This window comes from Dryobates pubescens, chromosome 8, assembly GCF_014839835.1.
Source record: "Dryobates pubescens isolate bDryPub1 chromosome 8, bDryPub1.pri, whole genome shotgun sequence".
NCBI lineage: Eukaryota > Metazoa > Chordata > Aves > Piciformes > Picidae > Dryobates > Dryobates pubescens.
Genome location: NC_071619.1, coordinates 17,178,832 through 17,195,284, shown reverse-complemented (window position 1 = coordinate 17,195,284; position 16,453 = coordinate 17,178,832). Strand labels below are relative to the sequence as shown.

Sequence of the window (16,453 nt, the reverse complement as noted above, 5' to 3'; positions counted from 1 at the left end):
AGAGATTAATGATGGACTGTACTCTGCAAGCTTTAGCTTTTTGTCCTCATAGATTATTTTTTTTCCTTGCAAAGGGAAGATCTCTTAACATTTTCAATGTTAATTCTGCAGCTTTTGGGAGGATGGATGTAGTTAATACTAGGATCATGCACCTGGGATTCTGAAATTAAAATCCTCCAAATAATAGAAGTGTGCAAAATAAAGCTGATAATAAACAGGATTTTAGCAGAATCTGAAACATGCATATTAAATAGTTGGAATGTCTTATAATACTTGAATTCATTTGTGCTATTTGTGAGTCTCTTAAGCCAGAGTTGTCTGCAGGGTCTGTGTGTGATTTGGAAGTGCATGTGTAAGTATGCAAGACTTTTTAATTAGCCATTGAAATACAATTTTTCTGGAACGCTTGTGATTTCCTTTCTTTAATGCAGCTTTCTTAGCTTTCTCAGGAGTTTGCTGAAAGCCATTAAAGTGCAAATGAATGCTACATGTATCTTGCAGATAGCTGTCTATGAAACAGTGAAGGATAGGGTTACTTATCAAATGCCTGCAGCTCAAATGCTGGAGTTCTCTGTCACATCTTGGGCTTTTCTCTGATTAATCTTAGTGAAGTGTAGGCAGCAAGGTTCCAAGCCTTATATATGTTGGCTTGTGTGCTGTGAATGATTTTATGATGACAAAGTTATTCTGAAGTTACTCTGTAATATTTGCTCTGTGACATTCAGTTGTGTGTAAGATTCTCCTGAGATAATGACCAAGTATGCTTGTGTAGTGTCTGTATAAATAGATGTTGTAAAGCCCCTGTTGTCAATGCGGTTTTAGGGTTCAAATGAAGGGAATACAGTTACCGAGTTTCTAACTGATCTGCAGCTGTATCAATATAATGACTGTGTTAGTTTCTGGCAGTTTTTTCAATGGTGCCCTTTTGGGTTTGGTCACCAAAATTTGATTTGGACTCAAATCTTAAATGGAAAACGTTTCTTTGTGCATGGGAATTACTTTCCTGTTCAAAGAAACATCTGTGTTGGCTTAAGAGGGGTAATGCAGGCTCAACTAGCAAAGAAACCTTTTAGTTTTTGCATCCATATTATAATTGTAGTAATTCCCATATCGAAGTGGTTCTGGCATCCAGTTATTCCAGCAATTGTCATGTAACTTGTAATTGTACCATTGTTCCAGTGAGCAGTTTCTAGACCTTTTCTCAGAGCTAACATTTCTTACTAACCTCAAATTATTTCAGATGTTGCTAACCTGTGTTGTAATGCTGGTTTTATTTTCCTTCTTTAATTGCTATATACATCTACAGGCACAATAAGGGAATTAATTCTGTAGTCTTCTTAATGCACGTGCATTAATGTGACGGGAAAAGAAACTGCAGATATAGCAATAACTTTAGATGTATTTGTGGGGCTTAATGTCAGCAGTATTATCTTCTTTAACATGTGAACCACAGAGTACTATGTGCTTGTCTTAGCAGTCATATATGATGTTTCTTTTTAAAGGATTTAAAGCCCAGTAATATAGTAGTAAAGTCAGACTGCACTTTGAAGATTCTTGACTTTGGACTGGCCAGAACTGCAGGAACTAGTTTTATGATGACGCCTTATGTAGTGACTCGTTACTACAGAGCACCAGAGGTCATCCTAGGGATGGGATACAAAGAAAACGGTCAGCAAATATAGTCTTTCTTTGGCATAGCTTGATTTTATTTATTTTTTTTTTTCTGTTTGGCACACCACATTTTACATGTTAATGTTTTTTTCAAGGTGTAGAGATTTTATAAGCTAGTCTTGTGACCAAAATGCAGATTCTGGATACGCCAATTGTTTATTCAGCTCAACTCATTAGAAATGTTTGCATTTAATAGGAAAAAAAAAAAATTGAGGGCCTTGTTTGTTTAAAAATTCAAATAACTGGTTTGGTAGATGAAATTTCATCCTGGAAGAACTGGAAATATGTTTTCATAAATATGTGGTATGTACCTTGATACAGCTTCACCTGACTTGATTTCTAATGAAGATGTAAATTATAATTCGTCAGTAAATGTGTGTCCAAAATTGAATGTTTTACTATATTCAATATAGCCTTTCAGGATGCTTAAAGGCTAGAGGAACAAACCAGCTCAAACTGGCATTACTTTTGGTTAAAACCAAAACCTACTTTAAACCTGTTGCACTAAGTTCTTAGTTAATGTTACTGAAGAAAAATTCAGTATTATACTTGAGATAAGAATGCAGAGAGTACTGTTATGTAGCATCATAGGTTCTTTGAGGTCCACGACAAATTCCAAGGTAATTGGGTTTGGTCCATCTGTTTGCAAACATCTTCCTCCTTCTTATACTCTCCCTGTGGTCCTTCTCTCTCAGTATCTCCTAGAATGAGGAAAGGATGCAGCATTTGAGGAAAACACATGACCAAGTACATTACATCTTCTGAATGAAACAGCTAGTCTCTTCAAGAAACAAAAACAACTTGTCATTCCTGAAATTCTGTTGTGGCAGCCCCAGTTCTGCTGCCATTTCACTGATCTGCTGTCCATGTGGTCAGTTCAGCTCACTTGGTGTTTTCACCTCAGGCAGGCACAGAGGTCTCTGCTGATTTATTATTTTTTTTTAAACCCTCATTGATTTAGTCCACTGGTAAGGTTCATGAGATGCTGTGATACTTGAGGCTTTGTTAGCTATCTCCTGATGAAGTGAGGCATGTCTTCTCAGGTTACTGACAAAACTGGGGCTTCCTCTGCTTTTCACGATTCTTAAAATAGTCTGCAAACTTGCCTGGTAACTGCATACTAATACAGCAAGTGACTTCAGGTCATCTGTAAATGATAGCTGCTGTGTGCAGAGAGAGCTGATTTTGTTGTCATTTATAAAAGCCAAGAAGAATAACTTCTATTGGTGTTGACAGTGAAAGAAGCTAGCTCAAAGGAATGAGGCTGTGGACATTAATTTCTGTTTGGCCTGTTAGCGTGCATAAGAGGATGTACAATCCTTCTAATGGCCTCCATGGCAATTTTTCCTTTAACTGTGAAGTCAGAGGCAGAATGGAGTAAACAGCTAAAAAAGTAACAGCTAAAGTTTGGTAGAAAACACATATTTAAGTTCATTCATCCTTTTGCTTTTTACCTTCTACCTATTGGCCAATTAAGAGACATCAAAGAACCTAAATCTGTAGTCTGAGTCATGCATCTGTTTTACAGAGGGAATTGATACAATGGAATTTACAAGCTTTCTGACTTAGGTTGCCCACTTTACATTTTTCTTGTGAAAGCTGTGAAACATTCTGTCCACTAAGATGTTGTTTAGGTTATTATTGGAGTTAAATAGACTGTTCTAGAGCATCGTGTCATGCTGGTGATAATCCTGTTTCTTAAGCAGGCCTGAATCCTGTTATGTGGCAGAGCGTAATTAAAATGTACTTTTAAAAAGCTCTCAGTCTCTCCAAAGCCAAATACATGGTCATTAAGAATGATACTTCTGGCAAACAGTAAAAGTTAGTCTGTGGGCTGAGTCAGAAGACAATCTGCATTTCCATATGCACTGTTGTCATTAAAAAGCTATTTACAGAAACTATTGTTCTTCTTAATTGCTGCCTGAGGATAGCCTCATCAAGATGCTCAGAGAGGTGAGGGAGGGAGGTTGGTTTTAAGGGCGTAATGTCCAGTGTGCTCACCTGTTAGCATTGATACCTCTTTTAGTCCTTTAAAGCCATAGTTAAATTAAAAGTTGGAAAAGTTAGTTGACAGCTAAGTAGTGGCTCATGTTAACTTTTAGTTTAATTGAACAGGATCATCTGGCAGCTTTGTGCTGTTTCAGTGCTCTGCTAAAATTATGTGGGATGGTTATAATAACATGTTTTGGTGACCAAGATACATACTGCAAAGTGATATCCTATGTGTATAGTATAGTACTAAAAGAATATATTTGGTGGTTTCAAAGCTAGCAAAGATCCCATATGAACTGGTTGTAAAGTTAACTTATAAGTAGATTTTGATAGTGAAGGAGATAAAGCACATGTGGGTATATTGTGTTAAGAAATCATACCTTGCTAACTCAAGACATTAGGAACTGTAGGACACCAAAACTGTTCATACACAATACCTTAACATAGAGTTCTGTGCAGTTATGTGAATGATTATCAGGCAGGTAGCTCTGAATAGCAAAGAAAGCCCCAAACCCTCTGAAACAATTCTATTTAAGTTTCCTAGTATGTGCAGTGTTTGGATTCCATTTTCACTTGGTATTTTTTCCTAACAGAATTATAGAAAATAGTAAGCTTACTCAAAACTGGATTTTGAAGAATAAAATACTCTCTGCATGATAAGTAGTAGATTTGTAAAGAGTTTTTCAAATCTGTACTGAGATTTTACTCAGTCTTCTATAGAGGTAGTCACAGGACCAATGCTCATAGTACAAGCAAGAAACATGTAAGTAGAGAGGATTTCACAGAAACTTTCAGGTTGGAAAAGACCTTCAGGATCACCAAGTCCAACCGATAACCCTACTCTACAAGGTTCACCCCTGAACCATATCCTCAAGCAACACATCCAAACAGCCCTTAAACACATCCAGGGCTGGTGACTCACCCACCGCCCTGGGCAGCCAATTCCAGTGCCTGACCACTCTTTTGGTGAAAGGTTTTTTTCCTAATGTCCAGTCTAAACCTACCCCAGTCGCAGCTTGAGGCCATTCCCTCTTGTTCTATTGCTAATTACCTGAGAGAAGAGACCAGCACCAGGCTCTATACAGTGTCCTTTCAGCTAGCTGTAGACAGCAGTGAGGTCTCCCCTCAGCCTTCTCTTTTAAAACTAAACAGCCCCAGCTCCTTCAGTTGCTCCTCATAAGATTTATTCCCCAGGCCCTTCACCAGCTTCATTGCCCTCCCCTGCACTCGCTCCAGCACCTCACCTCCACATCCCTCTTGTACTGAGGTGCCCAAAACCAGATGCAATACTCCAGGTGTGGCCTCACCAGAGCTGAGTACAAGGGGACAGTCACCTCCCTACTCCTGCTGGACACAGCATTTCTAAAGCAGGCCAGGATGCCATTGGCTTTCTTGGCCACCTGTACACACCACTTGGTCATATTCGGTTGCCTGTCAATTAGAACCCCCAGGTCCTTTTCTGCCAGACAGCTTTCCAGCCACACTGCCCCATGCCTGTAGCATTGCTTGGAGTTCTTGTGACCCAAGTGCAGGTCCTGGTATTTGGCCTTGTTGAAGCTCATTCTGTTAACGTTGGCCATGGATCCAATCTATCCAAGTCCCTCTGTGGAGCTTCCCTACCCTTGTGCAGATCAACGCTCCCACCTAACTTGGTGTCATTTGCAAACTTACTGATGACACACTCTATGTCATCATCAAGGTCATCAATAAAGATGTTAAACAGAAGTGGTCCCAGCGCTAAGCCCTGAGGAACACCACTTGTGACCAGCTGGACTTAATTCCACTGACCACCACTCTTTGGGCCCTTTCACCCAGCCAGTGCTTTATCCAGCAGACTGTGTGCTCATCCAAGCCACAAGCAGCCAGTTTGTCCATGACAATTCTGTGGGAAATGGTGTCAAAGCCTTTTGAATGTCTAGGTAGACAATATCCACAGCCTTTCCCTCATCCAATAGTCAGGTCATCCTGTCATAGAAGGAGATCAGGTTGGTCAGGCAGGACCTGCCCGGCATAAACCCATGCTGACTGGGCCTGATCCCCTGGTTGTCCTCTATATGGTATGTAATAGAGCTTGAGATAATCTGTTCCATGACCTTCCCTGGTATTGAGTCAGACTGGCAGGTCTATAGTTTCCCAGATCCTTCTTTCTGCCTTTTTTGGTAGACAGGTGTGATTCTGTGATTTGCTGCCCTCCAGTCCATTTGGACCTCCCTAGTTAGCCAGGACTTCAAGTAAATAATGGGAAGTGCCTTGGCCAGCACATCTGCCAACTCCTTCAGCACTCTTGGCTGTAGCCCATCTGGCCCCACAGATTGTGTGCATCTGAGCAACGTATCAGATCTCTGACCACTTTCTCATTCATTGTGGTGAACTTCTTTTGATTCCCCTCCCTGACTCCCAGCACATGAGGCTGGGTGTCCAGGGAACGCCTGGTTCCAGTGCTAAAGACTGAGGCAAAGCAGGCATTGAACACCTCAGCTTCCTCCTCATCCTAAGTCACTATGTTTCCCTCTGCATCCAGCAAAGGATGGAGATTTCCCCTAGTCTTCCTTTTGTTATTAATGAATTTGTAGAAACATTTTTTATTATCCATAGCAGCAGTAGCGAGGTTGAGCTCTAGCTGTGCTTTGGCATTCCTAATTTTCTCCCTGCATAGCTTCACTATATCTTTATAGTCCTGATGAGAGACCTGTCCCCCCTTCCAAAAGCCCTAGGCTCTCCTTTTGTTCTTGAGGTCCAGTGAAAGGTCCCTATTCAGCCAGGCCGGATGCCTTCCCTGCTGACTCGCTTTTCAGCACACAGGGACAGCCTGCTCCTGAGCCTTTAAGATTTCCCTCTTGAAGTATGTCCAGCCTTCCTGGTCTCCTATGTCCTTTAGGGTGGCCTCCCAAGGGACTTTGTCAGTCAGTCTCCTGAACAGGCCAAAGTTTGCCGTCTGGAAGTTCAAGGGGGCAGTTTTTGCTAACCCCTCTCCTTTTTTCACCAAGGATAGAGAGCTCAATCATCTCATGACCGCTGAGCCCTAGATTCTCTCCAACCTTTACTTCCCCCACAAGTTCTTCCCTGTTCACATGAAGCAGGTCCAGGAGGGCACCTTCCCTGGTCAGCTTCCTCACCAGTTGTGTCAGGATATTATCCTCCACACACTCCAAGACTGTTCTCTCCCTGCTGCGTTGTATTTCCAGCAGACATCCAGAAAGTCAGTTTCCCACGAGAACAAGCGGTAGCGATTTTGAAACCTCTCTCAACTGCTTATAAAAAATTCCATCTACCACTTCATCCTGGCTGGGTGGTCTATTACAGATTCCCACCATGATGTCACTCTTGCTAGCCTTACTCCTGAGTCTTATAAGGACTCAACCCTATCATCACCTTCATTAATGCACATGGTTTCATATGTCTCCTTAACATAGAGGGCCACTCCACCACCTCTTTTTCCTTGCCTATCCCTTCTGAAAAATTGGTACCCAAACCCATTTGATTAATGAAAGCCACAAAAAACACCACCAAACATCAGAAGTTTGTGTTTGTAGGCTGATCAGAAGAATAGTTTGCAATGCTTTTCTTCACCTCTGAAGTAATTTGTCATCCAAGGCATGAAGATGAGTCATGGACTCACAATATTTCACTTCCCAGACTTCTCCCTACAATTATGAGTGTTACATTTATCCTGTTGGACACAAATTGCTTACAACAGATTCAGATATATTAAGAAAAAAAACTACCACTGATCATAAAATGTTAACAATATTTTTTTAAATGAACCAGGCTCTTAATTTTGACTTATTAATATGCACAACTATGATCTCACATCATATAATTTAGATACTATTTTAGAGGAACTTGTAAATAAGGAGGAAGGTATCTTTTCAAGAAAAAGCAATGTTGTTTGCTTGACATTGTTGAGCTCCAGAGCTTTCACATGTGATTTTTAGTATATAATTTAAAACCCCTTCTTGCCTGCTTTACTGAAATTCCAGTGTCAAGTTGCACATAAAAGTATCCATAATCATACAATTTCATTATTATGACTTCAAGAAAACTGCTGCATACAGAGTTAACAGTATCTCTGAAAGCAACCACAAAAGAAATTGGCATACTTATGAAAAGTAAACTTGTGCATCTTTGAGTATGTCTTCCAAGCGATTTGTTTTTGAGGTAATGTAGAAAATGTGTATTTCATACCCCAACAAAAATGCTTTTGAGTTTCTTGTTACTTCAGCATAACTGGAGAAATATTTTTAAACCAAATGATTTTAACTGAAAATCTTTTAGTGGCATACTAATATTGTCATTAACTGATCCTCTAAAATTCTAAGTGATCTTTTACTGATTGCATTTGCTTTTTATTTAGAGAGAGAGAGAGATGCATGGTAATTCTACTTTTGGAAAGTGCTCAACAGCAAACTTTAATTCCTGTGTAATAATCAATTAATTCTCCTCCTAAAATAGATTTATTATCTGTTTAAATACACAGTAATTTTAAACCTCAGTTTACTTCAAAAATTATTCCTACAACTACAGTGGAATTACTTTCAAGAAACGGTTATCTTTGGTGCTTCAGTCTAGTCTTTTGCAGATGTAGCCTTGCAAGCCTCAGAGCTTGGAGAAGGGACTTGCTCTGCTCTGTTCATGTGTCTCTCTCTCTCTCTCTCTCTCTCGCTCTCTGCTCTTGCTTTAACACTGTGTTAAACAAAAGGATGTTTTTCTGCCTTGGACTTGAGACAGTTAAAAGCTAATCCTTACATAGTGTGTATTTTGAAGTGTTTTCATTGATTAACATGAAGACTTGCTCTTCTTCCTGTGCTGTCTTTGCAGTTTATAGGATGCAGTCATGTTATGCTTCTTTTAATTTTAAATGACCGTTTGCTTTGCTTTTCCTTCTTTTTGTGCTACAAACATAGTGGATTTATGGTCTGTAGGGTGCATTATGGGCGAAATGGTTTGCCACAAAATCCTCTTTCCAGGAAGGGACTGTATCCTTGTGCTGCTGCAGCAGGTTGAATTAGTTAGGAAGTGATTAACCTTTCTATTGATGTTGTGTCATGAAAATGCATATTGTATAATTTTATTATTTTTTTTTATTAAATGAACATGGATTTTTTTCTTGTGATACACTGGAAAAAAAATTAAGAGCTTCATTTATATTCAGGCTGCACCTAGCAGTAGGACATAGTCTCTGCTGGTCCTGTAGTTAGCATTCATTCACCTTCACTCATTTTCATTACACACGCTTTCTGTGGTCACTTCATGTGTGTGTTTCTAGATACTTTTATTTACTTTATTTTAGTAACTATCTTTTATGTTAATACCATTGCATTTTGTTTTCAGTTGACATTTGGTCAGTTGGGTGCATCATGGGAGAAATGATCAAAGGTGGTGTTTTATTTCCTGGTACAGATCGTATCCTTACCTTCGGCCTAGGGTGTAGCTGTAAAAGGTCAAAAGATGCTGCAGCGATATAGTTCCAGATTAAGGTGGTTCTAATTATTAAAATACTGCCTTTTCAAAGTAGAATTTGCAAGTTCACTACTTTGGTTGCAGGAAGCTGCAAAACTGTCTACAGTTATACCATGTAAAGCAAAACCAGCATCAATGTGTATGACTGTCTTTAGAGATCTAAGCAAGATGAACAAAATACCACTTTGTCAAGCAGGCATCTTTTTCCTTGTTTCTTTTTTTGTCCTTTATTTTTTTTTTCCTTTATTCCTTTTTTTTCCCTCTTTTATTTTTTCTTTTTCCAATTTACTATAGTGTCTGTCCATTGCTTTCAGACGTTACCACATGTAAGACTTTTGTGTTTGGTTTTGTTTAGGTAGTGTTTTACTGATTCACATGCATTGATTTCTGCTTTGGAGATCATTTTTATGTAACAACTTACTAATCTTGTTTAGTACTCAGATGTGTAAGAAGTTGTTACTCCTAAGTTCTACAGGACATTTACAAAAGAATTCTAATCAGCTTCATTAGTGTTATATTTTTGTATGCAGAAATGATTCTGCAAACAGCTTTCAGAGATATTTGGTACTTCTGTCTTTCTGTTCTGTGAATGGCTTGATGGTGTTTGTATGGGTTGTCCTGTGAATAGTGCTTCAGACAAAGCATCTGTTTCAAACAGATGGGGTTGAAACTTCTGGATCATGTAAAAATGTTTTGCATCTTATTTGTTTTACTGGTAGTTACACCAGTTTTTTAGATGCTATCAGACATCTTTCCTACTGTTGCTTCAGGTGAACTGTGTAAGAATTGATACAGTTCCCTTTAGGGGTAAAGATTTTGAGGCACGGTGAAGAGATGCAGGACGTCCTTGCTCTCACACAGCTCTTTCATTGCATGAGCTGCAACATGCTTAGCTTTATGCATCTGATTTGCTCTCCTGGCTTTTCAGTTTAGGCTCGTTGCCATATAGTAAAAATACTTCTTTTTAAGGCCCACACGTATAAAATCATTATATAGAAGTTTGCTGTTAAGTTTTAAGAACATAAGAGGGGGCCTGCTGCATCCCACTAAAGGTGTAGATAATCCCTGTATCCAGTCTTGGACGTAGCTGAAAAGAAAAAGCTGAGGAGAATATATGAATAAGGTACGAGTATGTAAAATTTTACCCAAGCTTCTCCCAGTATTGGAACCATCTGAAGCTTGGAATTCCTGAGCCAAAAGTTGGGGTTTTTTGTTCAGTAACATGTAATAAATTATTATGCTGTGAACTGGTCAATGTCCCCTTTAACTTATACAAATTTTCAGTTAAGGTGTTACTTACACAGCCTTGAAACTCTGCCTTCTGCACTAATGTTTCTGACAAAATCATCACTGAGCTATGTGGGCCAATTTTTATCCTTTGTGTACCCACTGGTGCTTGGTGTTGCATGTCTGCAGTGAGAGATCATAACTTGGGAGACTCCAGGACTGGGCTGAAATATCACAGTGAAAAAAGAAGCACCTACAAGGGGTAGTTCTCAGAAGTGCCTTGGTGATGTGTAGTAGCTTCACCGCTCTGAATACTTGATCAGATCACAATTGAGTTCTCCAGTGACCAAGCAGCACCTTTATTTAAATTCACCTAATACATTTTGTGAGTCTTTCCATTTACACTGTTTATACAAAGAAGTATATCCTTTGCTAGTTAATGATGATTTTGAGAAAAATACAGGTTGCCTTGGCTGCACTGTCATATCCTTGCTTTGTTTCACTGTTTTCTCTAACAAGATAGTAACTAATTAATGATGAGAAGCCTGATATGTTATTATAATTGTCTGTATTTTCTCTCTGAGGTTTTTGTGTTGTTTTTGCATAACTTACTAGCTAAAAATTGGACACAAGTGTTTTTCTTAGCTGTGTAACCTTAGATATTGATCAATGGAATAAAGTTATAGAGCAGCTAGGAACACCATGCCCTGAATTTATGAAGAAATTACAGCCTACTGTCCGAACGTACGTGGAGAACAGACCTAAATATGCTGGATATAGTTTTGAAAAACTCTTTCCAGATGTTCTTTTCCCAGCTGACTCTGAACACAATAAGCTTAAAGGTAAGGTGCATCTTCCATGTGTTGTCTATTTAAAAAGTTTTAGAACTCTCATAGTTTTGAACAGAAATGTATCTTGAGGGTTTTTTTCCCTATAGAATCATCCTGTCATGGGTGAACGTACTGGCAATGCTTACCTCCACTTTCTTATCTTCTGTAAAATAGCTCCTATTCTGGAAATACCTTTATAAAGAAAAAAATAAATATAGATGTTCCTGTCAGGGACAGAAGCCAACATGTTTTATAGAAGAGTGAGGTTCCGGAAGGTGGAATAAAAATGAGACAGGGATGAAAATAAAAGTTGATATTCGTAATATGTAGATATTCTGTAGTTACTGAAATAACTTCCTGGGTCTAAGAGTCATCTACTCAGTGGAGTCACAGCTTCCCTTATTTTCTGTGACTAACATGGCAGATTTTTCCCCTATAAACTTTGGAGAGTGATGGTAGGTGCATACCTACTGCTGTTCCAAACAAGGCTGTACTGCCAGCTAAGTTATAATTCCTGTAAGGCTATCACACCAAGGGGTACTGAAAATGTATAGTGAAACATGCCCAACTCCTTCCCCACCTGTGTTACTCTATTATTGTTTTATTTTTTCCCATCAATGGAACACCTCTCCTTTTGAGCCTTGAAATGCTGTACTGTGTGCACTATATATGGCACTAGTCTAAACAGAAAATTTCACTTTTGCAGCAAGCCAAGCAAGGGATTTGTTGTCAAAAATGCTGGTTATAGATGCATCTAAAAGAATCTCTGTGGATGAAGCCCTGCAGCACCCATACATCAATGTTTGGTATGATCCATCAGAAGCAGAAGCTGTAAGTTCTTGTTTTAGGGCTCTGATTACAAATACACTGTACTAAAGCAAGCTTGTGAGCTTTGATATGCCCTTGAATGGAGTCTGAGGTATTTAGTCCTGGGCAGGAGAAATATTTTCAGTAGTTGTACCAGTTGACAGTATTCTTAAAATAGCAAGTGAGCGTTTCAACAAAATGCAAGTACAAGATCTTGAGCTTTCAGTTCTTAACACTGCTGAACAGAGGGACTAAGAATATGAGAAAATAGTGATTTTTCTTTCTTAAAAAAAAAAAGTGGTTAGTTGTTGCCCACTAAGAATAGAAAAGATGCTTGATGTAGAAAGTGCAATTAGGATTCTGTTGATCTTTAACAGCTAGTGGGAAAACTTACTAATTAACAGTAGGTAAAAAGTGCTGTTTGGGCTGGAGATGGCTGCACTTAGGAGCAATTTTACTGGACTGTTCAGTTCCTGGTTTAATTATTGGAGTAACATAAGCAAAGCTGGTAACCAGAGTAACTTTAAAATGGGTAGCAGCATCTAGCAAACAGGCTGAGCCCAAGCATGGGAGAACATGTGAGCATGTAAATCCAGTATTTTTAAACCAAGTTAATATTCTGAATGCTTACTTTAATTTTTTTCATTTATTCTGTTTTTATATCTCTTTTGATTGCTTTATCATGAGTTAGTTTTGTTTTTCAGCCTCCACCAAAGATACCAGATAAGCAGTTAGACGAGAGGGAACACACGATAGAAGAATGGAAAGGTAAGAACAGCATTTTAAATATAACAAGACTTTTGGGAGTAGGCTGAGCCCCAACAATTACTGTTACTAAGTTCTTCTGAGCAGCCTAATGGTCTTAAACTGCTGGGAAAGGCAAGGGAGTAGATCTGTGCTTCACATTTTTCTGATTATTGAGACACTAAAAAATTTTCCTGCCAAACCTTTGTAGTGAAGTTAAGACCTGCTCTTGCAAGGCACTTTTTGCAAACCAGAAGGCAGCATTTTTAGGGAGGGTAAATCTGGACAAACTGCTACAGCAGCAAAGGGTGCAGGAGCTTGACTAATGTAAGTCTGAAGTAGGAGCACTAGTATTCAAGTGGAGAGTGTATTAGCAGTAACAGTACGTTTTAAAAGCAAGCACAGGATTTGAAAGCAGCCACCATAAGGAGTGTTAGTAATGGGTAAGAGAGGTTACAGCTGGTGTTGGAGATGCTCATGGTTATGAGCTGTGGCATCCTGAGAAAATAGATGGGGTTGAGGTGTGGAACAGATCTAGTATGACATAAGACTCATCCAAGAGCATGATCATTAGTGTTTATTAGTGGTTTAGTATGTATATTTCCTGAGGTGTAAAATGGTAGAGTATGAGAGGAGCATTGTTGTTATTTGTAAACCTTGTGCTTAGTTTTGAAATCAGTTCTGAAAACATGGTATTATTGCAGAGGTTTTAGTGCTAAGAAAAAATGCAGATCTAATGTTGCATGTAAGGAAGAATTTAGTGCACAAGTCTGTAAAATCTAGTACTACCATATTTTTAAGTTGTTCTGTATTAGAAACTGAGTTTTACTCGTAAAGGCAGAGACGGGGAGAATGATGACATTTCCAAGCACAGTTATTTCTCTCTGGAAGTAGTTGTGCTGAGGGTATTCCAAGCAATATGGAATTTATTTTTGAGACTCCTGCTGTCCTGGAAATTATAATTCTTAAATGCTTTTCCCTTCTGAACTATTTGTACATTGCATTAGTTTTCCAGTGACAGATAAAAAGTATTATCCTGACAGTTCTTAGGAGTTACATTGAACATGTTTAGTACTTTTTCTTTTATTGCTGCTTCTGTAGATTAAGAGCTGAAGTCTTTTCTGGATAATAAGATGTCTTTGGCCTGGAAAACGTCTGGCTAGTACACAGGTTGTGTGATTGATTCATGTTACAAGCACTTCTAACCTTTAAGATTAAGGAACTTCCATATCTGGAAGATGAAGTTGCTGCTTTCATTGGGAGTGGCTATATTTATATGCCAATACTGTATTCCATTTTATGGTGACCTGGACCTCTTGCTGTTGCTGCTGAGGAAATTCAGTGGCAAATGTGAGCTGGGAGAATGGCAGAGTGCTGGTTGGGCTTGTTCATACCTGTTCCTTTGGAGACTGCTGATTGAGTTTATCTGTGCCAAAGGAGCCATTGATAAAAACTGAGCAATTCTAAACGATAATAAACCTATGAAATTTAGATGTACATTTTAATGACAGATGTCTTATTGATCCAGTCTTCCCTTCCTTTCTCTGCATTTTCAGAGTTGATATACAAGGAAGTCATGGACCTGGAAGAGAGAACCAAGAATGGGGTTATACGTGGACAGCCAGCCCCTTTAGGTTGGTTACAATAAAAGCACAGTGCATGGCTCCACTAAGTTGTAGGTCAGAAGGGAATAAAGCCATTCAAGACATCCAAGAGTAAACTACCTCAGAAGTATGAGTCCTAAAAGACCAATAACCTCTTGAATTCTCATTGGGATATTGTTTGTTTGAATGGAATATATGGGGTTGACACCTCTTTTGATTAATCTGGTAAATTCCTCTGTCATTGTGTCCCCCTCTGTTGTTCATTTAGTTTGGCCCTCGAGAAGCATCTTGGTACTCTGTTGCCACAGTCTGGTTAGATGTGTAGCTGGTGCAGTTTCAAATAAATATCTAAGCACTACTTAGATCTGTTAAGTAAGGAAATGGGATTTCTAGGTTGGAAATTTATGGAGCACTTTCACAGACTGTTGCTGACTTTTGTGCCCATTTGCTGACCATTGATAGGACTTCACTTGTGCTATTAAAAAATTGTGACAAGAGTTAGACAGCTTTTGCTGACTCTGCTCAGAGTTCACTGGTGGCCAGACTTTGGGAAAGTCCCCATGTACCTGAGGCTGAACATATATGATATGGCTGGACACCATCTATTTCCTGGCCTGGAGGGGAGGATCTGACAGGAAGAAAACCAGACCCCTTCTTTCTTTATGAAAATGCATCAATATAGTCTAGCATTTTTGTAGGATATCTTAGTTCTGGCTTTATGCAGTACTGTCTCTGTTTTGTGACTTTTAACCTTCACCCATTAGCATTTCCTGTAATTTAACAGGTTTCATGCCAAGTGAGTTTTTTGGTTCTTGAGATACCTTCAACTAAGTCACATGTCAAAGACTTGTGGGCCTTATTTAGATTGAGTATAGATTGAGACACATGTCTTCAAACTTGCTGAAACAGGGGAAGGGAATGACAATTAGGAAGAGACAGACTAATGCAAGTACTGAACCCTGCAACCGTATCTGCAACTGATTTGCTGTTTTGTTTCTCATAGCACAGGTGCAGCAATGATCAATGGCTCTCAACATCCATCTTCATCGTCATCTGTCAATGATGTGTCTTCAATGTCAACAGATCCAACATTGGCCTCTGATACAGACAGCAGCCTAGAAACTTCAGCTGGACCTCTGGGTTGCTGTAGATGACTACTTGGTTTTTTGGGGGGTGGGAGGGGGGTCCTTCTAGTCGTTAATAGGGCACCTTTAAAATTTGGTGGTATTTTTGAGTGTTTTTTCAAAAATAACTGTAGAATTCATTATAAAGTGCTGTAATTTTAAACTGTAAGTTGTGTTAAAAGCAGCCTTTTTTTTTTTTTTTTCCCCCTCCCTGTAATTAACTGTAAAGTATTAAACCTGATAATTTTTATGGTGGTTTTAAAATCTGCATATTTGCTTTACTATTATGCTGCTGATCCTTTTTTGGTGTTGTTTTTTTTTTTACTGAATTTGTAAGATTTATTTTATCAAAGCACATATTAATGTTGTGGTCATTACCCTATAATGAATTATTTAAGATTTTATAGGTTTAATTTTTTTTTTTTTTTAATTAGATTTTATTCCATATGTTTTGTTCATGATATCCTTCAAAGTTTTATGCTTGGTCATATGTCCGTGTCCAAGTTGGGGGGTGGGGGGGTGGGGAGAGAATTCAGTGCAGTCAGTTGTAGTTTTGGGCATAATACTGTGGTGCTGGCAATTAACAAAATCCTCTGATTTTGGCCACTTGCCTATAATACTTCAGTGAAAGCAACAAGTAGTGACTTGTTAATTTATTTTCCTTTTTTTTTTAGAAAAAAAAGCAGTATCCAATCCTTTGCAAAGTAACTTCATCCGAATGGTTTAATGAACTTCAGAAAGCAAAGCATATCTCCAAAGCTGCAGAAATATCTAGCCTAACAAAATAATGTGATGTTTTCTGCAGAGCCGTGGCATGCCAAATCTTGTGATCACCATAAAACACGAGGATACTTCATGAATAATACATTGCAATGCAAATAAACTGTTTACTTCTAGCTTGTAGCCTGTTTTTGTACACGCAAAATGAAGTGTATCCAGGATGTTTAGACTGCCATGAGGGAAAACTTATGTGCTGTAGCTATACTTCCATGTA

General features: G+C 38.8%; 1 protein-coding gene across 4 annotated transcripts in view; it reads left to right on the top strand.

Moving 5' to 3' along the window:
- MAPK8 (mitogen-activated protein kinase 8) overlaps positions 1–15,879 on the top strand; it is a 50,986-nt gene extending 35,107 nt beyond the window's left edge. For 2 of the 4 annotated variants that reach the window (XM_054163964.1, XM_054163966.1), the window contains exons 6-12: positions 1,503–1,668; positions 8,568–8,639; positions 11,010–11,192; positions 11,887–12,011; positions 12,692–12,755; positions 14,288–14,365; positions 15,344–15,879. In XM_054163964.1, the coding sequence (XP_054019939.1) occupies positions 1,503–1,668; positions 8,568–8,639; positions 11,010–11,192; positions 11,887–12,011; positions 12,692–12,755; positions 14,288–14,365; positions 15,344–15,489 (834 nt within the window). In that variant the 3' untranslated portion in view covers positions 15,490–15,879. Of the gene's footprint in view, positions 1–1,502; positions 1,669–8,567; positions 8,640–8,994; positions 9,067–11,009; positions 11,193–11,886; positions 12,012–12,691; positions 12,756–14,287; positions 14,366–15,338 lie in introns of all 4 variants that reach the window. The other 2 variants (XM_054163965.1, XM_054163967.1) reach the window with 2 other exon arrangements.
- Positions 15,880–16,453: the final 574 nt, after the last annotated feature.